The sequence below is a fragment of the Mobula birostris genome, chromosome 4 (assembly GCF_030028105.1).
Source record: "Mobula birostris isolate sMobBir1 chromosome 4, sMobBir1.hap1, whole genome shotgun sequence".
Taxonomy (NCBI): Eukaryota; Metazoa; Chordata; class Chondrichthyes; order Myliobatiformes; family Myliobatidae; genus Mobula; species Mobula birostris.
The window spans coordinates 173,200,058-173,227,504 of record NC_092373.1 but is presented as its reverse complement, the minus strand read 5'-3'; the positions used below and the strand labels follow the sequence as shown (position 1 = coordinate 173,227,504).

Sequence of the window (27,447 nt, the reverse complement as noted above, 5' to 3'; positions counted from 1 at the left end):
GAACTTTCTCAATTGTGTAGGATGTGTTCTAGGACCATAAGAGCTTGTGGGGAGATGTGCACTCCCAGGAATCTGAAACTGCTCACAGTTGCCGCTGCTGAGTCACCAATGTGAAGAGAGGTGTGAGCGATGCGAGTTCTCCTGAAATCGATAACCATCTCCTTTGTCTTGTTGACGCTGAGGAAGAGATTATTTGCTTGGCACCAGGCCTCGAGCTCTTCCACGTCCTCTCAGGGGGCCATCTCATTGTTGTTTTTGGTGATGAGCCCCACCGCTGTTGTGCTATTGGTGAACTTGACAATGTGATTGCTCAGGTGTTTGGCTCTGCACCTGTGTGTGATCAGACTGTTCGGCAGTGGGCTCAGCACACAGACTTGGGGTATCTGTGTTGAGGATGAGAAGCAGGGAGGAGCAGTTGAGGTTTGCTGGTTTGGAAGTCCAACACACAGCGACTTCTATCACTTCACACTCCTAAAGATCCAACATTCAAACTTCTCAGTTTTCAATTGCTCTGCATTTCATTTTTAAGTACCAGACCAAAAAAACAGAAATGCTGGGAGATCAGGACTTACAACCTCATCCAATTACTGCTATCTTTGGACTACCAATGATAGCCTTAAATAATTTAACCTCTTCATCACGAAGGATGATTGCATTTCTTACTTTAATAGCTAGAAGGTCCATTCTGTTGAATTGGAAAGAGATCAACCCTCCTACTGTATTTCATTGGTTTTCACAAACTATGGTGTTTTTGAATTTGGAGAAAATTATAAGTGCAGTTTATGACCCTTCCATTAAGTTTGAAAAAACTTGGAGGCCATTCATTCAGCATTTTCATTTGATGTAATTTGATCATTTCCAAACTTGTTTTATCTCTCTGTACTGTTGTTGGAGGAGAATGGAGTCGTCGGCACTAAGGTTTTCTTCTTTTCCATTTTTAAGTTGTTAGTTTTGCCCAAGTCTTTTAGCTTAGTTGATTAATTTTGTTTTTGTTTGCGTTTGGGGTTTTTTTTTTTGTTTTGTTTTGTTTTTTTTTTCTTTTTCATGTTTTTTTTCTAGTTTTTTTTTGCTTTGTATTATCTGTGGTTAGTTCTACATGTTTGGGAGCTTTGTTAATTTCCACTACTTGGTTTTGCAATTACTTTTTTTAAGTGTAACAATATATCTCCTATTATTTGTATTATTGCTATGTTTTGTTTCTGCATTTTGAAATTAATAAAAAGATTGAAAAAGGATCCTTGGCATAGGTAATGTTGCTAATGCACAAAAGATGTACTCTGAATTGAAAATGCTTTGCCACCTCCATGGGGTTGTGTATTTTGAGATTTGTGCACCTGCAAACCCTTCTTATCTGCACTGGCAGACATTCTGTGGTTATGACTACTGCAATAGTGATATTTTGCAAAGAAGCAGGCCTTTGAGCCCAACTTATTCATGCGGACCAAAATGCTTTCCTGAACTAATCCCATTAGCCTACATCCCTCCATTTTTTTTTTTTTTTAAATTGGACCTTCAATTGTAAAGTATAATGGCCCATGGCAAATGTAAGCCTTTGCCAAAAGAAATGACTTAACTCTACAGTAACAAAACTAAAACTACTCTTGCATTCATTTCCGGTCACCCCATTACAGGGAGGATGTTGAAGTTTCGGAGAGGATACAGAAGTCCTTTCCCAGGATGCTGAAGGCACGTGCTACGAGGAGAGGTAAGACAAACTTGGGATGTTTTGTTTTTCTGGGATGGCAGAAGTTGAGGGGGAATCTGATAAAGATTTAGAAGATAATGAGAGACACAGATAGAGTAGACAGTTGGCATCTTTTTCCCAGGGTTGAAATGGCTAATACCAGAAGGTATGTATTTAAAAGTAAAAGGGGTAACTTCAAAGGAGATGTGTGGGCAAAGTGTTTTAAACAAAATACAGTGTGGCAAGTGCCAGAAATGCATTGCCAGGGGTGATGATGGAGGGAAATTCAAGAGGCTTTTAGACAGGTACATTGAACGTGCAGAAATGGAAGGAAATGGACATTGTGTGGGCAGAAGGGGTAAAGTAGCTGGGCATTTGACTACTAATTTAATTATTTCAACACACATCATGGGCCAAACAGCCTGTCCTGTCCTATGTTCTAAAAACACATATGTTAGCCTATTGTTTATTGACTACAGCTCCACCTTCACTACTATCATTCTAAGTAAACTCATCTCCAAACTTCCAGAGCTGGGACTCACCATCTCGCTTTGCAATTGGATTCTTAACTTGCTGACCAACAAACTATAACCAATAATAAGGTTAGGCAGCAACATCTGTGCCATGATTATCCTCAACATTAGTGCCCTAAAAGGCTGCATGGTCAGCCCCTGATTCTACCCCCTATACACCTATGTGGCCAGAATCTGCTTTAGCCCCATCTACAAGTTTGCAGATGATACTACCGTAGTGAAATAAATCCTACGTATGATGAGCCAGAGTACAGAAGGAGATAGAGAGTTCAGGTAGTGTGGTGTCATGACAGCAATCAATGCCAACCAAAAAAGAGCTAGTCATTGACTTCACAAAGAAGGATGAGTGCTGTGGTGCATATGTTCCTGTCTTCATCAATGTTGTTGAGATCAAGGGGGTTGAAATTGTCAAGTTCCTATGAGTGAACATCACTGATAGCTTGCCCTGGTTCAACCAGGACGACACCATGGCCAAGAAAGCACAGCAGTGCATCTGCTTCCTGAGGAAGTGAAAGAAATTTGGCATGTTCCCTTTGACCCTCACTTTTTTTTTTAAATCAATGTACTATAGAAAACAGCCTATCTAAATGCATCATGATTTGGTATGGCAACTGCTCTGCTTAAAACCTCACGAAGTTGCACTGAGTTATGGACACAGCACATCACGGAAATTAACCTGCCTATGGACTGTCTACACTTTGCTTCCACAGTAAAGCTGCCAGCATAATCAAGACATTCTCTTCCTTCCCCCCCACCCCCACTGGGTAAAAGATATAAAAGTCTGAAACCAGGTACAGTACCATCAAATTCAAGGACAGCTTCTATCCTGAAATTATAAGTCTATTGCAATTTGCCTTTCACCACAATAGGTCTACAGCAGACACAATCTCAATGGCTTTTCACACAGCCTTAGACCACCTGGACAATACAAACACCTATGTCAAGATGCCATTCGTTGACTATAGCTCAGCGTTTAATGCCATCATTCCCATAATCTTGATCGATAAGCTGCAGAACCTGGGCCCCTGTCCCTCCCTCTGCAATTGGACCCTTGACTTCCTAACCAGAAGACCAGAATCTGTGAGAATTGGTAATATCTCCTCCTCACCAATGATCAACAATGCGCACCTCAGGACTGTGTGCTTAGCCCACTACTCTACTCCCTCTATACCCTTGGTATAGCTCAAATGCCATCTATAAATTTGCTGATGATACAACCATTCAACTGCTGCACCACTGCTATGATCACACCTGCTGTTAGAATTCACCTCAGACTCCTCTGCTGTGTAGCACAGGTGGCTGCACCAGTTCCTCTTCAGACAAAGGGACTTCCCAAAGAAAGGTGGTTTTGTTGTGTTCCTGTTTGCAGTGAGCATTTGCGCTAGCTGCACTTACTGTCTGACCACAGACTAGGGTCATGAGCGACAGCAATTAAGAAAAATATATTCTTCCTCTCAGTTGGGGGATGGGACTGGGAGGAGGTAACAGGTTCCTGGACAGTGAGAAGACATCAGGTGTCCTGAAGAACAGCCCCAGAGTGGGCCTTAGTCTTTTACACAGCTCACGGATCCATAGTGCTGTTTACTCAATGTCAGAGAATCAGAGTTGTCTAGCTCTTTGGCTCACGATGTCCATGCCAACCATTTTTTGCATTTCTAGCCTAAGCTCATTTGCCCACCCATTTGTCCTCATTTCCTTCTATACCTCACCTAATTAATTGTCTAATTGTCTCTTAAACATAGACAATAGGTGCAGGAGTAGGCCATTCAGCCCTTCGAGCCAGCACCGCCATTCACTGTGATCGTGGCTGATCATCCACACTTAGTGTCCAGTTCCTGCCTTATCCCCATAACCTTTGATTCCGCTATCTTTAAGAGCTCTATCCATCTCTTTCTTGAAAGCATCCAGAGACTTGGCCTCCACAGCCTTCAGGGGCAGAGCGTTCCATACATCCACCACTCTCTGGGTGAAAAAGTTTTTCCTCAACTCCGTTCTAAATGGCCTACCCCTTATTCTTAAACTGTGGCCTCTGGTTCTGGACTCACCCATCAGCGGGAACATGCTTCCTGCCCCCAGCGTGTCCAATCCCTTAATAATCTGATGATTACCAATGCGTCCACGATTTCTAAAGCCACCTCCTTAAGTACCCTGGGATGCAGACCATCAGGTCCTGGGGACTTATCAGCCTTCAGACCCAACAGCCTATCCAACACCATTTCCTGCCTAATATAAATTTCCTTCAATTCATCCATTACCCCAGGTCCTTTGGCCACTATTACATCTGGGAGATTGTTTGTGTCTTCCCTAGTGAAGACAGATCCAAAGCACCTGTTCAACTCGTCTGTCATTTTCTTGTTCCCCATAATAAATTCACCCACTTCTGTCTTCAAGGGCCCAATTTTGGTCTTAACTATTTTTTTCCTTTTCACATACCTAAAGAAGCTGTAACTATCCTCCTTTATATTCTTGGATAGTTTACCTTCATGCCTCATTTTTTCTCTGTGTATTGCCTTTTTAGTTACCTTCTGTTGCTCTTTAAAAGTTTCCCAATCCTCCGGCTTCCCACTCGTCTTTGCTATGTTATACTTCTCTTTTGTTTTTATACTGTCCATTACTTTCCTTGTCAGCCACAGCCCCCCCTTACTCCCCTTAGGATCTTTCTTCCTTTTTGGAATGAACTGATCCTGCACCTTCCGCATTATCCCCAGAAACACTTGCTATTGCTGTTCCACTGCCATCCTTGCTAGGGTATTGAACCATTGAACTTTGGTCAGCTCCTCCCTCATAGCACCATACTTCCCTTTGTTCAACTGTAATACTGACACTTCCGAGTTTCCCTTCTCCCTCACAAATTGTAGATTAAAACTTATCATATTATGGTCACTACCTCCTAATGACTCCTTTACCTCAAGGTCCCTGATCAAATCTGGTTCATTGCACAACACTAAATCTAGAATTGCATTCTCTCTGGTAGGCTCCAGTACAAGCTGTTCTAAGAATCCATCTCGGAGGGACTCCACAAACTCCCTTTCTTGGGGTCCAGTACCAACCTGATTCCTCCAGTCTACCTGCATGTTGAAGTCCCCCATAACAACTGTAGCATTACCCTTGCGACATGCCACTTTTAACTCTTGATTCAACTTACACCCTACATCCAGACTACTGTTTAGGGGCCTGTAGATAACTCCCATTAGGGTCTTGCTACCCTTAGAATTTCTCAGTGCTATCCGTACTGACTCTACGTCTCCTGATTCTATGTCCCCCCTCGCAAGGGACTGAATATCATTCCTCACCAACAGAGCCACCCCACCCCCTCTGCCCATCAGTCTGTCCTTTTGATAGGACGTATATCCTTGAATATTCATTTCCCAGGCCTTGTCCACTTGAAGCCATGTCTCTGTTATTCCCATAACATCATACTTACCAATTCCCAACTGAGCCTCAAGCTCATCCACTTTATTTCTTATACTCCGTGCATTCGTATTTTGTGGAAACATACCTTGGGGCAGTTTGGTTTATCCCATGAACCAAGGTACAACTGTAAAACTGTTTTGTCTGCCATCCAGACACATTTCATTCACCAGTGCATTGAGGTAGTACATGGGTAAACTAACTGCACGCAAGACAAAGTGTTACTGTTAAAGAGAAGCAACTCTTTGGTTCAATCAGCTCTTCTAATCATTAAATGTAACACTTTATCAAGAATTCACTCTTGTTTTCGGGGACTTTTCAGTAGTCTTATAACCACAAGATAGAACGTGTCCTTGAACCTGTTGATAGATGCTTTCAGGCTTTTGTATCTTCTGCGCAATGGTTGGGGGGAGGGGGTAGTGGAGAAAGAATATGCGGAATACGTGGGGCCGGTTGGGTCTTTGATTCTTTTGGCTGCATTACCCAGGAAGTAAAATGTGTGGTCAGAGTCCACGGAGGGAGGCTGGTTTTGTGACGCACTGAGCTATGCACTTCAACAATTTTCTAGTGGAGGGAGGCGGAGCAGCTGCCATACCAAGCTGTGATGTATCCAAATAGGTCCTTTCTAGGCTCCATCTGTAAAAGCTGATCAGGGTCTAAAGGGGAATACTACATTTCTTTAGCCTCCTGAGGAAGTTATGCCACTAGTGAGCTTTTCTTGGTTGTGTTCTCTACATTGCGCTATGCTACTCTATGTTCCATGTTATTCAACAAGATGTCTCACAAAAGATTCTCAGAAGAGCCCATGGCCCTGGAAATAACGTACTGGCACAGCTGGAGGACTGGTTAACAGTGATGTAGCAGTGACAAGGAATACAGAGATAATTTTCAAGTTTATGACCAGTGAGATATGACGGAGAAGTGCTGGATTCCCGACTGTTTCCAATATACATTCATGACTTGGAGGAAGAAAACTAATGTACAAAAGACAAAAAAAAACAGAAAGGCAAGTTGTGAGAGAGATACAGAGACTTTAGACGGAGATATTGATAGGTTAGTTGTGTAAGGAAAAGGTTGGTAAATGGCGTCTAATGTGGGAAAATGTAAAGCCGTTTACTTTGAAAGGAAGAGCAAAAGAATTATGCTTAAATGAGGAACCACAGAATGCAGCATATAGGGATATGGGAGGTCCTTTTATACAGAGCATTGAAAGCAGGCACACATGTACAGCAGGTAATAGGAAGGGTACTAATCTGTCAAGAGGGGTGGAGTATGAAAGCAGGGAAGTCAGTGCAACTGTGCAAGGCACCAGTGAGACCACATCTAGAGAATGGTGAAATGAGGTACTCTCTTTAGGGACGATATTATTTCACTGGAGCGGATTCGGAGCAGGTTCACTGGGATGACCCTGGGCACAGAAGTGTAGATTTAACAAGCTGGACTTTAGACTGAGAGCTGATCTTACTAAAACACAAGGCAAAGTGCCTGGACAAGACAAATGCTGAAAGCTTGTTTCTTCATGTTGTTCAGTCTGGAAATGCAGGAATGGTCTCAGGATAAAGGGGCAGTTACTGACAACAGCGAGAAGGAAGGCAGGTCAACGTTTGAGTCTTTGGAACAAAGTCTCTCCATGCCCCAGAGACCAGAAGGGGCAGAGTCCATGTACATAATTATGGCTGAGATAGGTTCCTAATCAGTAATGGATCAATAGTTGGGGTAAATGACAAAGTGATAATTGGTTTAATACTGTCACATGTACCAAGACACAGTAAAACTTCGGTTTGAGTGCCATCCATACAGATCACTGCAGAACACATAGACAACGAATGTCAGGAATTTCATGATGTGATTGAATACTACAGCAATATCAAGGGGCCAAAAGGCTTCTTTCTGTTTCTACATTTTATGGCCTTCATTTCAAAAACTGGCCAGGCTATAACTTATGATAAGATGGATCACACAATCTTCCTTGTTCTGGCCCTGGCACCTTATTTTCTGCAGGTACTGTATTGCCCTTTATCTGTAACTATAACACTTTATTTTGCATTCTGTTATTGTTTGTCCTTGTACTAATTCAATATACTGAGATGGTGAAATTACCCATAGGGTGGACTGCATAACAAAGCTTCCCACTGTACTTCAGAACAAGATCAGAATGGTAATCTATGCGTGGAGGCAGAAGAGATGGGCAAGATCTTAAATGGATTTTTTTTTTGCATCTTCAGCTCTTTGCCCCACAATGTCCTAACGACTTTTTAACCTGCTCTAAAATCAACCCAACCTTTCCCTCCAACATAGCAATTCATTTTTTTTTAAAATCATCTAGTTATAGGGAAAGGTTGGGCAGCTTAGGACTTTATTTCCTTAGAATATCGGAGACCGAATCGTGATCTTATAGAGACGTATAAAATCATAAGGGGCATAGATAGGGTAAAGATGAGAGGAGAGATGTTTAACAGGGACCTGAAGAACAACTTATTCACGGGGGTGATGGGTGCATGAAATGAGCTGCCAGAGGAAGTAGTTGAGGCAGGCATATTAAAGACATTTGAAACATTATTGGGTAAGTATATTGATAGGAAAGGTTTAAAGGGAAATGGACCAAACACTTGAAATGGGATAGCTCGGTCAGCATGTTCCTATGCTGCATTACTCTCTGACTCTCTCTTCTAGCCTGTGGTCACTATTGTATTTTAGTAGACAAGAACTTCATTTAGACAAACAAAATGTTACTGGAGTATTTGCAAAGTAAATGTTCATACAGATTGATATTTTAGGACACGGGACCAGAAGGTGGGTTTTACGGAGCACCATGCGAAAGAGGGTAGGGTGATATAATGATCAGTGCTCCTACCACACGGCTCCAAAGACCCAGGTTCGATCCTGACCTCAAGCACAGTTTGTGTGGCATTTGCATCCTCTCTAGTAACTTTGTGCGTTTCCTCCAAGTGCTCCAGTTTCCATCCACATCCCAAAGACCAGCAGGTAAGTTAATTGGCCACTGTAAGTCATGTTTTAAGTTGATTGCAGAAGAATTGGGGGCAGTTATGTGGGAGAAAAAAGATACAGGTGAATAAGTTGGGGAATAGAACTAAGTTAGCCCACTTAATGGGCAGAATGGCCTCTTTCTTAAGGAATTGCGAATAAAATTGAGAGATGCAAGAGGTTTGGGAAAGGAACTGGGGCTTTGATAGTTAAAGGCTTAGTTGTTAATGGTAGAAGAATTAAAATTGGAGATGATGAAGGTCAGAGGTGGAGAAGGTAACAGGGTCTTTGAGAAGATCAACATTGATTGACCATCTGTAACTGACCTTGCTCTGGCACAGTTCTGCTGAAGAAGCTCATATGGTGATGTTGGAGTGGGAGTTCAAGGATTTTGACCCAATGAGGATGAATGAAGAACTGGTGGTAAGTGCCCAGATTGTGACGGTGGAGTGAGCTGGAGGGGAACCTACAGATGGAGATGTTCTACTGCACCTGTTGCTCTTGTCTTATGGCCGGTAGAGGTGGAAAATTTGAGAGATGCTGATGAAATACCCTGGGAAAGTAACTTCATTACATTTTGTAGATGGTACATACTGTGATGGATTGGGGATACACCTCTACCAAAGGAGGTGGAAGGTGCTGCTTCCATCCGCTAACCCACAGGTCACATTTGGGAAAGGTGGAGCACCTGCTTAGCCCCCTCTCAGGATCACGTGAAGGAGTGAGGCAAAACAGCAACAAGGTCATGGACCCTGTACAGATTACAGAGGAGGTGGTATTTGCTGTTTTGAGGCAAATTAGGGCCTGACAAGGTGTTCCCACAGACCTGTCGGAGACAAGTGCAGAAATTGCAGGGACCCCAGCAGAGACATTTAAATCATCCTTAGTGACAGATGGGATAATGGAGGATTGGAGATAGCTAATGTTGTGCTGCTGTTTAAGAAGAGGTCAAAAAATAAACCAGAAAATTGTAAGCCATTGAGCCTGACATTAGTGAGAAAGTTATTGGAAGGTATTACAAGGGATTGGATTTATGAGTACTTGGACAGACATGGACTGATTAGCAGAGTCAGCATGGCTTTGTGTGTGTTAGGTCATGTCTAACCAATCTTAAGAGTTTTGAGGAAGTTACCTGGAAAGAGGATGAAGGCAATGCAGTGGATGTTGCCTACATGGATTTTTGCAAGACACTTAACAAGGTTCTGCATAGGAGGTTGATCAAATAGGCATTCACGATGAGGTAGTAGATTGGATTAGACATTGGCTTTGACATTGGCTTTATGGGAGAAGCCATAGAGTGGTAGTAGGTGATCACCTCTCTGACTGGAGGCCTGTGACTAGTGGAGTGCCACAGGAATTGGTGCTGGATCTGTCAGTGTTTGTCATCTATACTCAATGATCTGGATGATAATGCAATTAACTAGATCATCAAATTTGTGGATGACATCAAGATTGGTGAAGGGGTGTAGTGGACAATGAAGTAGTCTATCAAAGCTTGCAACGGGTTCAGGACTAGCTGGTGGAACGGGCTGAAAAATGGCAGATGGAATTTAATGCAGAGAAGTGTGAGGTGTTGCACTTTGGGAGGACAAACCAGGGTAGGTCTTACACACTGAACAGCAGAGCACTGGCGAGTGTGGTAGAGCAAAATGCTCTGGGAAAACAGGTCCATAATTTATTGAAAGTGGTGTCACAGTTAGGTAGGGTTGTAAGGATAGCTTTTGGCACATTCGTCTTTATAAATCAATGTACTGAGTACAGGAGATTGAGGGGAGATTTGATAGAGGTATACAAAATTATGAGTTGTATATAGATAGGGTAAATGCAAGCAGGCTTTTTCCATTGAGGTTACATGGGACTACAACTAACGACTATGGGTTAAGGGTGAAAGATGAAAGGTTTAAGGGGAACAGGAGTGAAATCTTCTTCACTCTGTGGGTTGCGAGAGTGTAGAATCAGTGCCAACGTAAGTGGGGCATGCAAGCTTGATTTCAATGTTTAAAAGAAGTTTGGGTAGGTGCATGAATGGTAGAGGTATGGAGGGCTATGATCTGGGTGCAGGCAATTTAGGTAGTCTGGCACAGACTAAATGGGCTAAAAGGCCTGCTTCTGTGCTGTACTTCTCTAAGACTATGACTTGAAAGCTCTTGAATATTTGCTCCCCAGTCAACATCAGTAAATGATTAACAGGGCATTCTGACATAGCTACTATGGAGAGTCATGTAGGGAAAGTGACCACTGCATTTCTCTCCAAGAAGAGAGATTCTAAGCACTTACCCTTGACATTCAATGCCATTAACATCAAATGAGTTCCCCACCGTCAATGCCCTCGGGATTATTGTTGAATAGTAACTCAACAGGACCAGACACAAGAGTAGTCAAGAGGCTAGGTATCTTGTGACTAGTGATTTACCATCAATTCCCCAAAGACTTTCATCATCTATGAGTCAAGACTGACTTGTCTTATAGATGACTATCCTACAGACGTGGATGATTATGTAGTTGACTGTCATGAAATTACCTGAATAAATGCAACTTCAACAGCCTGTAGCCATCCAGGACCATTGCCGTATCCCAACTAACCCCCTAAACATTGATTCCCCCACTACCCTGCTGCTACACAGTAGCTGTGATGTGTTTGTTCATCTGCCATGTGCCATGTTGGATTACATGGCATTCATGGTCTTTCCATGACCCTGATTGTTCTTGGCAAATTTTTCTACAGAAATGTTTTGCCATTGCCTTCTTCTGGACAGTGGCTTTACAAGGTGGAAAGGTGTAACACCTGTTTTGCAAAACCACCCCCACCGATCAGGATCACGTGAAGCTAAGAGAGCAGGTGGTGGATGGTCAAATGAGCAGCTATTGCACATCGGAAATCCTAATTATGCGACTAATGACTCCTGGCAGACAATGTCTGAAGGGTACTGATAATAGCTCTTCATCAATAAACCTTGTGTTCTATCTGTAGTGTATTTAATATTCCAGTAACATTTGAGTATTATTGCAAATATATTGTTTGATTAAGGATTCTTATTCATTTAAATAATTCATTATGGGTTATACATAAAAATATGTGAATTGCAGGCATCATGACATCATACATGCGCACCTCGCTTAAAGTAAAAACAAAGTTAGACTCAGATTCCAGATTCCTCTGTTTTCTTTCCAATTGGTTTTATGTTTTGGAGTTACTAAACATAACAGTGGCAAAGAGAACATCTGAAATGAACCCGAGATGACTATCTACCTGCTAAAGTGCAGCGAGATGTTGAAGTTTTTATTAAAAAAAAGCACAGCAAGACATTTAAGCTGAAAAAACAAAATCACCGTACGCGTTCTTCAGAAGGGACAGACATCGTTGAATTCTTTTTCAAAAAGGCAGAAAATGGACAAATTTATGGGTTCATAAACAGCAAGTATAGGGTGAAAATAATCATAAATTTAAATAAAGAGCAGAAATGACTGGCTATATCAGAAAGATTGATGTGTTTGATTGTGCAGGAGTTAACTGGATTTTGTATACCAACAGACTCGAGAGCAATATTTGAAAGCAAATGGAATAGACAATGAGAAACAAGTACCAATTTTGCTGAGTGTGTTGGGTTTAGAGCATACAGTTTGCTTAGAACTTTGTCTGCTCCAACTAAACCAGCCAAACTGAGCATTGAAGATATCATGAAAGTAAAGTAGGAACATTTAGAACCAAAACTATTGTTGATTGCAGAACATTTTAGACTTCATAAGCAGAATCAAAAGGACGGAGAGTTCATTTCCATGCATATGGTTGAATTGAAGAGACTTTCTGAGCATTGTCAGTTCAATGATGGGCTTAATGATGCACTGAGGAGATTGTTTAATTTGTGGAATCTTAAAAGAAACTATTCAAAGTTAATCTTAACTGAAGCACAGCTTACATTTAAAAGAACAGTTGAAATTGCCATATTAATGGAAACAGCAGACAGAGAAGCAATTGATTTGCAGTCAGGAACGAAAGTGAGCATAAACAAAATTGCAATGTTTAAACAGAAACCAGCCAGGCCGAACAAATTGTGTTACTGTTGTGGCAGGGACTCGCATAACAATGCAGTTTTAAAGGCGAAAATGCAACAAGTTAGAAAATGCAACGAAGTAGGGCAGCCAAAAATAAATGGACTGCACAGGGAAGAGATGAAGATAAAAAGTCAAGTTGCAGTTTCAAAAACAGCACCAATCTGCATGTTGCTGAGGAAAAAGTTGATAGTAATAAGTGATACAGGACTGTGTGGTCTTGAGATTTACAGTGTGAAAACTAACTAGAGACAAGCAATATGGCTTACAATAGAAGTAAACAGCAAATTAATTAAAATGGAATTGGACACTAGCTCGACTATTTCATTCATTCCACAAAATGAGTTTGAACAATATTTCAAAGATCTTGAACTAAGAAATTGTATGGGGGAAAGAGATAATTCCTATGGAAATGACATAGGAATTACAGTGAAATACAAAACCAACAAGCCACTCTGGGCTTGTATGCTGTAAAAATAGGAAGGCCAGCATTGAGAGGCATGATTGACTGAGACAACTACAACTTGATTGGAGATCCATCCACATGTCCCCTGCAGTAGAGTCAACTGAAAATGAATTAAGATGGTACTGGATGATGCCACAACAGTGTTCAAGGATGGCGTTGGAAAACTCAAACATATCAAGGGTAAAATAGTGTTAAATGAAAATGACACACCCAAGTTATACAAAGCCCGTTCAGTTCCTTATACCATCCATGATAATGTCGCCAGTTCACAGGAAAGCTGAAAGAATTCTTTCCAAGTGTGAGTGGATTTTAAGGTCACCATTAAACCAGTACTGAAAGTAGATCAATACCCTCTATGATAGAGGATAGTTAAGCAAACTTTTTCCAGAGGAAAACACTTCAGCAAAGTAGCTGAGGCCTCCCTACAAATGAAGATGGAAGAAGAGTCTGAAGTGTTTCTCACCGGGACTAGCTGAGAGTAAGAGTTCGGCACAGACTAGAAGGGCCGAGATGGCCTGTTTCCGTGCTGTAACTGTTATATGGTTTTATGGTCATGGTTATAAATACTCACAAAGGGCTTTATCACTAATATAGGCTTATTTTTGGAGTAGCATCTGCACTCTGACAGAAATAGACCAGGCTGCCCAGGCATTCAGCGTTACCCGGACGGCATCATTATTAATGGTAAAGATGACAAGGAACATCTCCAAAATCTCAAGACAGTGTTAAAAAGATCAGAAGGTTATGGGTTCAGAGCATGACATAACAAATGTGAATTCTTTAAACTAAGCACCACAACATTACACAAGTGTGCTCAGAAAATTCAAGCAGCAGTGAATTCCACCAAGACCACAGGACGCGTCACAGTGGCAGTTATTTTTAGGATTTGTCAATTACTCTAACAGGTTCCTACCAAACCCGGCTACTGTGTGCCACCCCTTGAACCCATTGCTACAGATTGGGAAGAAATGGCAATGGACAAAGCAGTATGAAATGGCTTTCCAAAAAGTAAAGAAAATGGTGGCATCAGACACTGTACTGACACATTATGATCCACATTGTCCAGTAAAGCTTGCCATGCATTGCTTGGGATGCTATCACATCCAGAAGAAAGATGTGCAGAGCTGTCAAAATCACTTCCTGCAGTCCCAGAGTCAAATCCTACAACCACCACAGAGAAGGCCCCAGAACCACAGATTGTTTCACAGCCATCAATCCCAATTGCCAAGCAGAGTGATGCCCCTCATCAGTAAAGATGTTATCCCACAAGAGTGAGAAAGCCTCCAATCTTTAGGCCTGAATGGGATAATATAAAATTTACTACGCTGTGGATGTCTGTATTAGCAGTTGTTATATATATTTTACGTATATAATGTTGAAATGCATTCTCTACTGAGTTGAAGTTATATATAAGTAGGGAAGAGTGTTGTGTATTTAATAGTCCTGTAATATTTGAGTAATATTGTAAATATATTGTTTTATTCAGCATTCCTGTTTAAATAACTCATTACAGATTGCATGTAAAAATAAGTGAGTTGCATACTTCACAACACTACCACGTCAAATGTGCACCTCGCTTAAAGTAAAAATGAGAACCCTTGCTTTTCTTCCAATTTTATGCTTTGGATTTACAAAACTTAGTTCTACATTCTATAATTAAGGCCTTTATATCCAGGCAAAAAATCTCAAATCATATTTTGCACTCTTTCCAGCTTAACTTCCCAGAAAAGGATATTTTGAAAGAATTTTAAAATGCTTTTTAAAAGGGTACTAGAGGAATCCTACTCTTTCCCTGTCCATAACATGCAGATTCACAGCTCCCATCATCTGTGCTTATCAAGACTATAGTTACATTGACGCAGGAAGATTTTCTTCCCCCCCCCCCACCCCCTCCCCCATTAAGTGAGTTGCTATTGTCTATTTAAACAGGCATTTTTCCAGTACTCATTGCAAACTCTGGCACTGGAAATTCCAAGGTTTCGAAAGGGGAAGCTCTCCTGTTGATCCATCTGCTTGAACCCTTGTTTACCAGGTGTGCCAATTTCCCCCTTTGCTCTTGCAGCACTGACACACTGATGAGCAAACTACAGCCTCACCTGCCCCACACCGTCGCTGTGGCGCCTGCTGCCAGCTGGGACTTCAGGGGCTTTCAGTGCTGACTCATACAGGCACCTAGTTAGATCTTGAGACAGTCTTCCTGGTTACAACAGAACTTAGGAAAATCTTTGCAAATGCCAGTAATATTTTTTAATCCTTCGAGGTTAGGGAGGGGCCTTAGTGGACTGGCAATAGAGTAAAAATGAGACAGAGAAGAGTACCACTATGAGGAAAACCAATAGCTTAGAAAGAAGTCAGCGATAGTGTGTGAGCAGCCTTTAATATTTAAAAGACATATGTTAAGGCTTCACTAGACCTGTGACCTTTAACGTCAGATATACACCAATAAAACATACAGAGAATTCAGGAGAATGTCCTCTGCGCAGAGTGGAAAGGATGTGAAATCTCCCCCATTGGGGAAGTCAAGGTGAACATGGGGGCAGGTTTAAGAGCAATATAGACGAAGGAGAAAAAGTTACGGGTTAGAGGGAGCTGGAGAGCAATAGAACTCTTCTGGAGTGGAAACATTGCACATGGTAGTTGGGCCGAAAGGCCTGATTCTCTGCTGTAAATTGTCTATCATTCAATGGTCTTCAGTAAACTGAAATCTGCCTGCACTGTGTAGACACAAGTGGTATAGATGCACTACCAGGGTAATAATCGTTCAATAATTCACAAACATGAGGAGATCTGCAGATGCTGGAAATTCAAGCAAGACACACAAAATGCTGGTGGAACACAGCAGGCCAGACAGCATCCATAGGAAGAAGCACAGTCCACATTTCAGGCCGAGACCCTTTTGTCAGGACTACACAAAAACTATTGTGTTCTTTATGCTTCGTGTTATTTTTATTGGTGCATGAGATCTCGAGTAACAATCATCTTGCTCTCCTTCACACTTGTGTACTGAAGAATGAAAACAATCTAGAATCTTCCTGGTGCAAGAACTTCCCAGTTTTCTCCTTGAATCACCAGACACGTTTCCTGTTAAATAGCCACACGAACAGTCTGGACTGTATGCTGTGTGGGAAAGCTTACAGGAGGAGGTGCAACAAGCATTTCTTCACAGCCTATATTATTTGCATCATATTTGGGTTTCTTCACTAGCAGATACATGTTCTCCTTGTTTATTCCCTTCATAACTTTAAATACACTCCAAAACCCACCAGCTGGTTTACAAAGAAACACAAAATGTCACAGCCTGCTCAATCTTTCCCGATAAACTCTGCTCACTGTAACCACAGTTTGCTTCAGTGCCATTTTCAGCCAATAAACAAAAAAAAACATAGATAGAGGTTCCTGTGATTGCACAGGCCAAAAAACTGCTTACTTTCTTGGGCTAATATTTATCTTCAGCTAACGTTCCTCAAAAATAAATTCCCAGTCACTTGTTTTCTTTACTGTTTATGGGATCTTACTGTGAATGAATTGGCTGCATTGTTCCTACTACTCTGTAAAGTGTACTCCATTCAAAGTGGAGGTAGATCAATTATCTTAAATATTGTGGAACTGTGCACAAAGGAGAACTGCCACAAAGGAACTGTTGAGCTCTGGGGTAGGCCAGCCACGATCATATTAAACAGAGGGGCAGGTGAGAAGTCGAATAGCGCATTTCTGTTTTTGTTTTCTTGTGGAAAACAATTTGGAACTTCCTAAGGTTCTGAAAAGATGACCAGTATTACTGGTCTTGGAGCAGGATGTCCAGACACATCCAACCCTAATGGATCAGGAGTGCCGGCCTCTGGACAAGCTGTCTCGACAAACCCAGTCCCAACCATGATTTTTGCTGCCACTCCCATTCGATGCTACGCAGCCCACTGTATTCACACATCAGAAAAAATTTGAGTCTTACAACATTTACCCAGTTGTAAGTGTGCTCGCCAATCCATTTCAACCGGGGTAGAGAAAAATAAAGATGAAACCTTGGCCTTTATACCAGGCCAGGAACCTTCGATCCTTCCACTGAAGGCTTCAGAATCAGGGAGCTACAACTCGCTGAGTAAAAGGAAGCTTTACCCTGACTGAACAAGTGACGGGTGGGGAGCAAGAATGCATCCAGATCAACAAGGCTGTCTCCAGTGCAGACTACTTCCACATTGCACAATTGTGTCAGCCTCCACACTATTTCGGCTGCTTCTTAGTAATTATCATTCCACCAATGCTTCCTACCAATGTTCTTAACCTACCTGCCCTTCTCCTGAGTGATTGTGTTAACATGACTACTCATCCTTCATAACACAAGAGATCTTGCAGATGTTGGAAATCCAGAGTAGCACATACAGTGGTATGCAAAAGTTTGGGCACCCCTGGTCAAAATTTCTGTTACTGTGAATAGCTAAGTGAGTAAAAGATGAACTGATTTCCAAAAGGCATAAAGTTAAAGATGACACATTTCTTTACTATGCTAAGGAAACTTTTTTACTTCCATCTTTTACAGTTTCAAAATAACAAAAAAGGAAAAGGGCCCGAAGCAAAAGTTTGGGCAGCCTGCATGGTCAGTACTTAGTAACACCCCCTTTGGCAAGTATCACAGCTTGTAACGCTTTTTGTAGTCAGCTAAGAGTCTTTCAATTCTTGTTTGGGGGATTTTCGCCCATTCTTCCTTGCAAAAGGCTTCTAGTTCTGTGAGATTCTTGGGCCGTCTTGCATGCACTGCTCTTTTGAGGTCTATCCACAGATTCTCAATGACGTTTAGGTCAGGGGACTGTGAGGGCCATGGCAAAACCTTCAGCTTGCGCCTCTTGAGGTAATCCATTGTGGATTTTGAGGTGTGTTTAGGTTCATTATCCCATTGTAGAAGCCATCCTCTTTACATCTTCAGCTTTTTTTTTTCCACAGTCAGTGTGATGTTTGCTTCCAGAATTTGCTGGTATTTAATTGAATTCATTCTTCCTTCTACCAGCAAATGTTCCCCGTGCCACTGGCTGCAACACAAGCCCAAAGCATAATCGATCCACCCCTGTGCTTAACAGTTGGAGGGGGTTCTTTTCATGAAATTCTGCACCCTTTCTTCTCCAAACATACCTTTGCTCATTGCAGCCAAGAAGTTCTATTTTAACTTCATCAGTCCACAGGACTTGTTTCCAAAATGCATCAGGCTTGTTTAAATGTTCCATTGAACCTTTTGAATAGAACTTTGAATAGTGATACTTGCCAAGGGGGGTGTTACTAAGTACTGTCTTGCAGGCTGCCCAAACTTTTACTTTGGGCCCTTTTCCTTTTTTGTTATTTTGAAACAATGAAAGATGGAAATAAAGAAGCTTTCTTGCTTAAAATATTAAAGAAATGTGTCATCTTTAACTTTATACCTTTTGGAAATCAATTCATCTTTTACTCGCTTAGCTATTCATAGTAAAGGAAATTTTGACCAAGGGTGCCCAAACTTTTGCATGCCACTGTACCAGTGCTGGGGGACCACAGCACCTCCAGAAAGAAATAAAGTTTCGACAGTTTGGGTCAAGACTCTTCATCAGGATTTGGCCCAAAACATCGACTGTTTATTCCTTTCCATAGATGCTGCCCACCTGCTGAGTTCCTCCAGCATTTTGAATGTATTGCTCATCCTTCAGCTTTGAGGAGATGTATCCCAATGCTCAACTCAGCTCCCTTCCAATGACCTGTTATTGATCTCCAGTGCCTTTCCACCCTGTTACTATACATCACACTAAGACCGAGGCCACAGATGTTGAGCACAGGACACGTTGAGGAGAAATAAAACAACCAGAAGGCAAAAGGTTAGACATACAGAAACTAGGCTTAGAAAGTAAAGACAGGTCTGTCATAGAGCCAATGAGGCACACAGCATGGAAACAGACCCTCTGGCTCAATTCATCTGTACTAGTCAAGGTGCCCAACTAAGCTAGCTTCATTTGCCCACGTTTGGACTATATCTCTCTAAACCTCTCCTATCCATGTACTTACCCATACGTCTCTTAAATATTACTTATCTGCCTCATCCACCAACTCATTCCATTTTTGCATTACCATAGATGAAGAGGTTACCCCTCAGGTCCCATTCAAATCTTTTCCCTCAGCTTAAATTTATGCCATCCAGTTTTTGGTTCCTTTTCCCTGGGAAAGACAGACAATGTGCTCCCACTGTATCCATAGCCCTCATGATTTTAATAAACTCTAAGGTCTCCTACATTGCAAGGAATACAGACCCATGCTGGCCAACCTCTTACTATAACTCAGGCTCTCTAGACCTGACCATATTCTTGGAAATCCTCTTTTTACTCTTTACAGCTTAATGATATATTTCCTCTAATGGGGTTGAGCAAATCTCCACACAATACTCCACATGCAGCCTCATCAACATCCTGTTTAACTGCAATGCAACATCCCAGCTCTTAAGCTGAACACACTGACTGATGAAGGCCAGTACGGTATACCAAACGCCTTCCTCACAACCGTCTACCTGCGATGCTACTTACAGTAAACAATGCACTTTCGAGATACAAGATTCAAATTTATTATGTGTCCTTCAAAACATGCAACGAAACAAGTCATTTGTGTTAACTATCAACACAGCCAAGGGTGTGCTGGGGGCAGCCCGCAAGCGTCACCATACGGCGCCAACCACAACACTCAGCAGAACAACACAGAAGGCAGCACGCAGTAAAACAGCAGCAAGATAAGCCCCATTCCTCCTTCTCACCCACGCATACACAGTCCTCCAACCGCAAGACATTCCATATTCTTTGGCCTCTGATGGACTCAGATTCAGATGCATTGGGCCTTTGTCCACCCCAGTGGACATGCAGAAATTCGCAGACCTAGGGCTCCGGCCAATGAGCCCAGAGTTCTGGACCTGTGATTCAATACTCCTTTCTGCACTCTTCAGTCACTGTGCCACAACACTCCCCAGTGTCCACCATTCACTGTCCAAGCTCTCAGCTGGCTTGGCTTCCCAAAACGCAGCACCTTGCACTTGTATGAATTGAACAGTGTTTGCCAGCCTTTGGTTTACTTATCTAGCTGATTGGGATCTGTTATGAAAAGATTTGACAGGACAGAGATAATCTTTTGACACGGTCAAAAGCAGGAAAATGTGTTTTACCTGGTGCTCAGTCATAACAAAAACCAAAAAGGAATTTGGGAAAAACCTCTAGTGGAACTCCCTCCCACACACAGGTGAATGATTGAGGTACCTCAAGGGAAAACAAGATAACTAGGAAGGGGGAAATGGTATTGTGGGGGCAGGTTTGGAAAAGGGGAAGAGGGTTGGAATATTTCTATACACATCAACACCTTCACTGATCACCTGGCTGTGGATTACTCTACAACAGAGCAACTAAATGCAGGTCTGATACCTGGTGAGATCTTGCACATCCTCAGTCCAGTCTGCAAGGGTTACCTGGAGCTTCCACTTTCCTGTTACTATGCCTATCATCAAGGACATCCACAAGAGACGTTGTCTAGAAAAGCTGACATCCGTCACTAACAACCCTCTCCCTCCAGAACACGCTCTCTCCTCATTACTAGCATCGAGGAGATGGTACAGGAGCCGAAGGACCACACTCAGTTACTTAGGAACAACTTCTTCCCCCCCCCCCCCCCCCGCCTATCAAACTTACGAATGGTCTATGTTACTCTTTTTCGCACTGCTTACTTATTTTGTAATTTATAATCCTGCTGTTGCCTGTAACGGGTCTGTACATTCTCCCCGTTGCCGGAGGGTTTCCTCTGGGTGCTCCAGTTTCCTCCCACAGTCCAAAGACGTACCGATTGGTAGGTTAATTGGTCATTGTAAATTGTCCTGGGATTAGGCTACAGTTAAAACGGGGGTTGCCAGGCAGCACGGCAGGAATAAACTTAAAATAAACCATTTTTTATGTCTTTACTTGATATTGCTCTTGCCAAACAACAAACTTAACGCCATACAAGCCTGTGATAATCAACCTGACTTTGATTCTGTCACACCAATTCCCATCTATGCCAGCAGTGGCATCTGACTTTTACACTGTTCCAGAGAAGGACAATACAAACTCAAGGAATGGCATCTCATCTTCTGACGGGACACATTTCAGCCCCTGGGTCTCCACAATGAATTCAAAAATTTCAGGTATGAAATGATATCAACTTGGACTGTTAACTCTGTTCTCTCTCCAGACACTGTCAGAACTGCCGAGTATTTCCATCATATCCTTTACCTCATACTTCTCAGCTATGGTTTGTCATATTTCACTTTCACCCATCATCTTCAGTCACGGCCATCTCTCAACACCCCACTAACATCGCCTCTACCTTTCCCTCCTACAAAGTAAAATATGTTCGCTTTCTAACTTTTCCCACTTCTAATCAAAGGCCATTGACTCTCCATGTGTCACCTGACCTGATGCTGCTAGCATTTTCTGTGTTAATTACAGTCAATGAATAGTTGAGTCAAAGTGATAATTGCAACATAGGAAACACTCTTAACTGAGCTCTGAACCAGGAAGGAAGTATAGAGGCAGCAGAGAGGCTTTGCATTACCCTAGCTTCCAGTAGAGTTGATGGCTATATGGAAAACTGCCCAGGCATGTACAATAACAATACTTAAAAGACATCTGGGCAGGTACTAAGCTTTAGAGGGATATACTCAAATGGGACTAGCTTAGGCAGGCACCTTGGTCAGCATGTTGGGCTAAAGGGCCTGTTACGCTATGACTGTACAAAGGCTCCTGGAATTTGGGGGCAATATAACGTGGATTCAGAATTGGTTAATGGACTGAAAATAAAAAGGAATGATAGTCTCATCTGCTAGTCCCCCAGTGCTCACTGGGTTTTCTAAATGTACCTCCTGCAATACAGACAGTGAGCAGGGCCTGGAGGCCAGATGCATACCTGTGGAGGTGGAGTCACCAAATAGGAAACAGACATTGATAAAAATGTTTGAGTTGCTAAGGAGTCAACAGGTATTGGGAGGAAAGTAACACTCACAACACGCTGGAGGAACTCAGCAGGTCAGGCAGCATCCATGGAAACCATCAGTCAACGTTTTGGGCCAGAACCCTTCATCAGGATTGAAGAGGGAAGGGGTAGAGGCCCTATAAAGAAGGTGGGGGGATGGTGGGAAGGAGAAGGCTGGTAGGTTCCAGGTGAAAAACCAGTAAGGAGGAAAGATAAAGGGGTGGGGGAGGGGAAGCAGGGAGGTTTTTCACCTGGAACCTACCAGCCTTCCCCTTCCCACTCTCCCCCCACCTTCTTCATAGGGCCTCTACCCCTTCCCTCTTCAGTCCTGACGAAGGGTTCCGGCCCAAAATGTTGACTGATCATTTCCACGGATGCTGCCTGACCTGCTGAGTTCCTCCAGCATGTTGTGAGTGTTGCTTTGACCCCAGCATCTGCAGAGTATTTTGTGATTGGGAGGAAAGTATGGCACGGTGGAGTAGAGGCTGACTGGATCAGCCCTGAACTTTCAGAATATTGGCAGTTGGCCTCCTCCTGGTCCTACATTGTGCAAGTTGCGTGCCACTGTCTTTCTGCCACCTGATCTAAATGGCACATCCAGAGGCATTTATTGAGCCCAAAACGGTACTCCAGGAACAGTGTCACCAGCATCCCATAAAAAACTGTATCAAAACATCTGAATTTTTATACTGCGGATCACTTGCAATGAAAGAATGATCCTAATTACTTGTACCTAAACATCAACCGTTCAGGAATTACGACCCAGCAGATCTCACACCATTTAGTAGAGTCAAGTTTATTTTTATTTCACTTAGTATTGATGTTTTAAATCAAGTTACAGGTTTAATGTATTAACCATCTTTAAAAAGTCCATTTAAACATTATAGAATATCAGCCATTTAGCAACAGTGAAAAATGTGTTTGAGAGCAGCAATTTGCTAAGGATGATGCCAGGAACAGCTTCAGGATCCACCACCTGAGGTCTAGTTTCCACTCACATCAGTGCAGTGGAGGGAAAGCCTTCAATATTGTAGGCAAACGACGGCCTGAGCTGAGAATGAATACAACCCAGACCAACACGTCATTTTTGGTTTGGCAAGAGAGGTTAAACAGTTTGGATTTGTATTTTTTGGGTTACATTTTGGTTTCAGGGTTGTATACAAGATTCTGAGAGAGCCTGACAGGGAGGAAACTGAGAGGAACAGTTCCAAAATAGGGGCTGGTCATTTAAACTGAAATGTATAATAATTTCATTTCATTGAGGTGCTCTCCGGATCTCTACTCCAGGAGGGGTCTAGATCAGAAGGGTATTTAACATGGAGGTAGCTACTATATGAAACTTTGGGGAATTGACCGATTTGAGAATTTGGCACAGAAGAGGAGTTGAGGCCAGTATAGATGAGCCAAGATCATATGGAATAGTAGGACAGGCTTGAAGAGCTGAGTGGCCTAACTCTGCCTCTATTTTGTTGTGTTCAGGTGTAACTGGAGGAGTATCTAAAGATGCCACCAAGCCTCAACAAGTCAGACTCTGCACCAATGAGTCTAATCAAGACACAGTGTATGATGTATCTACAGGTGGTGCAAAGGTGGGTGGAAAAGCAGGCCTTGAGGTGGGAGCAGAGAGACACAGGTTAGATTTAGATTCAGGTATACTTAAAATATACAGTGAAACATGTTGTTTGCATCAACAACCCCAACACACCTAAGGATACACCGGGGGGGGGGGCACCTACAAGGGCGCCAACACAACCTGCTCATGATGTTCCACAGAACAATATACAGAGGGGGAGAACTGACACTTAGAATACAAGGATAAATATTATCATTTTCTTTTGTACAATAGAAAAGAAGATTTTCTTCCCTAAAATGAGACTGCTAAAAAGTATTCTGAGAGAGCTGGGGTGTCCTTCCACACAACTCCCCAAAAGTTAAACTGCAAGTTCAGCTCTCAGTTAGTGAGGCACGTGTAAACCTTTACAGCAACGTTAGAGTACTAAAGCAAAGACTCACTACAATTATTAAAGGCTCTGGAGAGAGTGCACCTGCAATTGTGACGACTATTTCTCCACCCTTCTCAAATAATACAGATTTGCCCTGGAGGAAGCTGGATTAAGACTGGTATGGCTCTGGGGAATGGGGTGGTATAATGAATGATTGGGAACACCAGATCTATATGGGTGAAACATTTCAAGCCAGGGGCTTAGCAAGAGACTCTACAACCAAATAGTCATAAGGAGTTATTTGCTTAGGATACTCTTTCATTCAAAACATTGAGAACTTTTGGAAAAACTTTAGGCACCAGGTGAATCGGTTAGTGATAGAGGTCAGTAGACTTCATGAAACCAAGTGGCGGATCTGGAGGGCAAAGCAAGAGGCAAATAATGAATGACACGACTGCAGGAGCCCAATGCTCATGCTTCACAATGACACCCAGCACATCAAAGTGGTCAGAAATCTTTAAACAGGCGGCAGAATAGCACAGTTTTACAGCACCAGGTTCAATTCCTGCCTCTGTCTGTCAGGAGTTTGTACATTCTCCCCGTGATTGTGTGGGTTTTCTCCAGGTGCTCTGGTTTCCTCCCAGATTGCAAAAAGGTGTACAGGTTATGGTTAGTAAGTTGTGGGCACGCAGGCTGCCCCCAGCACATCCTCGGACTGTGCTGGTCATAACACAAATTATACACTTTACTGTACATTTCAATAAACGTGACAAATAAAAATAATCTTTAAATACAACAAATATGATTTAAGAACAGGCTTTGATTTCTACTGCAGAAGTGGCACATGACACCTTGCAAGGGAATTGAGAAACTGAGTTACTTTTAAAGTTCACTTGGGTAATTTTAAATCAGTGATTAGAATTGTTGCAGGCCAATGAGCAGGCAAAACTAAAATGCCGCAGATGTCGGAAAACTGACTTAAGTAGACCTGCCAGCGTTTTCAATCGGAAACACTGCCTCTATTTCTCTGCACAGATGCTGCACAATACTTCTGGAATTAAAGCCAAACATTCGAGGTTTAAAACAAATTCTCGGATTGTTAATCTCTTTCCCTTGTTGGGAATCATTAAGCGTTAATTAAACAATTGCATAAACGGCAAGTCAAAATGAAAAGGTGATGACTCCACAAGGGCTCCCGTGCAATTAAATATTCTCCGAGTTGACGTCCCGCTCTCCCCCGGCCTAAACAACTCTACCAACTATTTCATTAAAACGATTAACAGGCATAATCCCAAAAGCAAAATACCATAGACTAGACGTCTGGGATAAACAGGTTGTAAATCTTGCGTAATTTACCCCCGGATTTTCAACCTGAAATTTAGACTTTAAAAAAAAGTGCAAATCAAGATAAAACTACAAATGATGGAAATAAAACAACTAATAAAAAAAGAGAAAATGCGATAGATAGGTACCCAGCAGGTTAGATCTCATCTGAGGGAAGAGAAACAGGTTAGCATTGCAGGTCCAGACACTTCAATAGAACTTAAATTTGTGCACTCACTCCAGTTCGGCCAGATTGTCGACGTCCTGCTGCCCACCACTCCTGCAGTTCCAGCCTGTAGACGAGTTGGTCATCTCCACGGCCGAGCGGAGGGGTACTCACTCTCCCCGTTGGGAAACTACGAACATTCCACTGACCCACTCCGACTCCCCGCCAGCTGCGGGGAAGTTACGGAAGTGTCTGCGCCCGGCAACCCCGCCCCGTTAACTAGTTGTATGCTGCACGCCGGCAGCAGAGAAATATCCTCGCCGCAAGTGCACGCACGTACAGCAAACTTCTTCATGTGCAAACTGCACGGTCAAACCGATTTCATCAAAGATTAATCGAAAAAACATAGATAAGCGTTGAGTGTAATTAAAGCGGAGGATGATAGGTTTTTGATTAGTATGGGGAGAAGGCGGAAGAATAGGGTTGAGAGCGAAAACACATAAGACGTGTTCGAATGGCGGAGCAGATTCGATGGGCCAAATGGCCCAGTTCGGCCCCTACGTCATATGGCATTACAAATGTTTAAAAATTCATCCATAGAACTCAAAAGTCTCTATATAATGTATATATGAAACGAACACACACACACACACACACACACACACACACACACACACACACACACACACACACACACACACACACACACACACACACACACACACACACACACACACACACACACACACACACACACAACACACACACAGTGCCTAAAAGGCTGTAGTAGTATTAGTCCATGAGTCAGGACCCCAAATTGGGCCACCAGTACCAACTGGAGGGAATAATTCTTACAGTGATTTCTGGTAAGGTATACAGCCCTAGTGCTAGAAAATATGTGATAGCATTGCAGCGGTGGTAGCTTTCTGTGTGTTATCACTGGATTTATAACCCCATACCAAAACACACTTTTCAAAACTATACATAGCACAGAATAAAGCTTTCTACTTCAAACTGATGGTTCTCTCTTATTATTGATGCTTTGTCTTTGAAAATTGGTGGGAAAATAGCTCAGACTATATGTTTTCAGAAAAGTTGTTAAATTAGCACCTCTACCAATGTTATCTATTACTGGTAGTGACAACACTGTGACTATACATTACATAAGATGTTTTCATGTTCTGTTTTAGTTAGTCCTCAAGACTATGAATCCTGGAAAACATTACTTGAAGCAACCAAAGTGAGAAATCGTGCCCCTATTGTAGATGTTGCTAAAGAACTTGGAGAAAAAGAATTCCCAGAATCTATCACCGAAAATGCCAAAGCCTCTTCACCATGAAGAGAGACTTAGAGACTCTGAAAAGGAAAGCCAAGGGAAGCATTACTGATGAAGCTGGTAAGAATACCTGTACATCAAAAAGGCCAAGTAGGAGATTGTCATCAGAAGCAAGAGTGTATGATCACATCTGCATTTTTTGTAATAAGGTGAAATTTTTGAAAGGCTCCAAGTCAGGTGAAAAGCTTACACAAGCTGTACAACTCAGAGCTGACCAAACACTGTGGGAATGTGCAACCCAAAAGGAAGATGAAAAGATTCTAGCAGTAACAAGCAGAGACATAGCTGCTGCAGAAGCCCACTATCATGTTTCATGTGATAAGGATTATACCAGAATCAAGAAAAAGGAACCTGAGTACAAAGAGAATGACGATGAACTGTATGAAAGGATTGAAAGGGAAGTCTATAAAGATCTTTTCAAGTATATCAGAGCTGATATCATACCCAACAAGATGATTGTACAAGTCACTTCTTTGGTCATGAAACTTAAATCTTTCATGCTATCTGGTGGAGTTACACTCCTGCAAGATTCTACAAGGAAGCACATTCATAGGAAACTGGA

The 27,447-nt window shown here is 42.3% G+C and overlaps 1 protein-coding gene and 1 long non-coding RNA gene across 2 annotated transcripts in view; one reads left to right on the top strand and one right to left on the bottom strand.

Annotated features, from left to right (window-relative positions):
- Positions 1-25,794, bottom strand: part of dapp1 (dual adaptor of phosphotyrosine and 3-phosphoinositides) — an 86,906-nt gene extending 61,112 nt beyond the window's left edge. The window contains exon 1 of the mRNA XM_072256477.1: positions 25,622-25,794. Coding sequence (XP_072112578.1) covers positions 25,622-25,695 — 74 coding nt within the window. The 5' untranslated portion in view covers positions 25,696-25,794. The remainder of the gene's footprint in view (positions 1-25,621) is intronic.
- LOC140196755 (uncharacterized) lies at positions 1,674-26,983 on the top strand. Its single transcript, XR_011885805.1, has 3 exons — positions 1,674-1,705; positions 23,597-23,706; positions 26,740-26,983. It is a non-coding gene; the product is annotated as an uncharacterized lncRNA (long non-coding RNA).
- Positions 26,984-27,447: the final 464 nt, after the last annotated feature.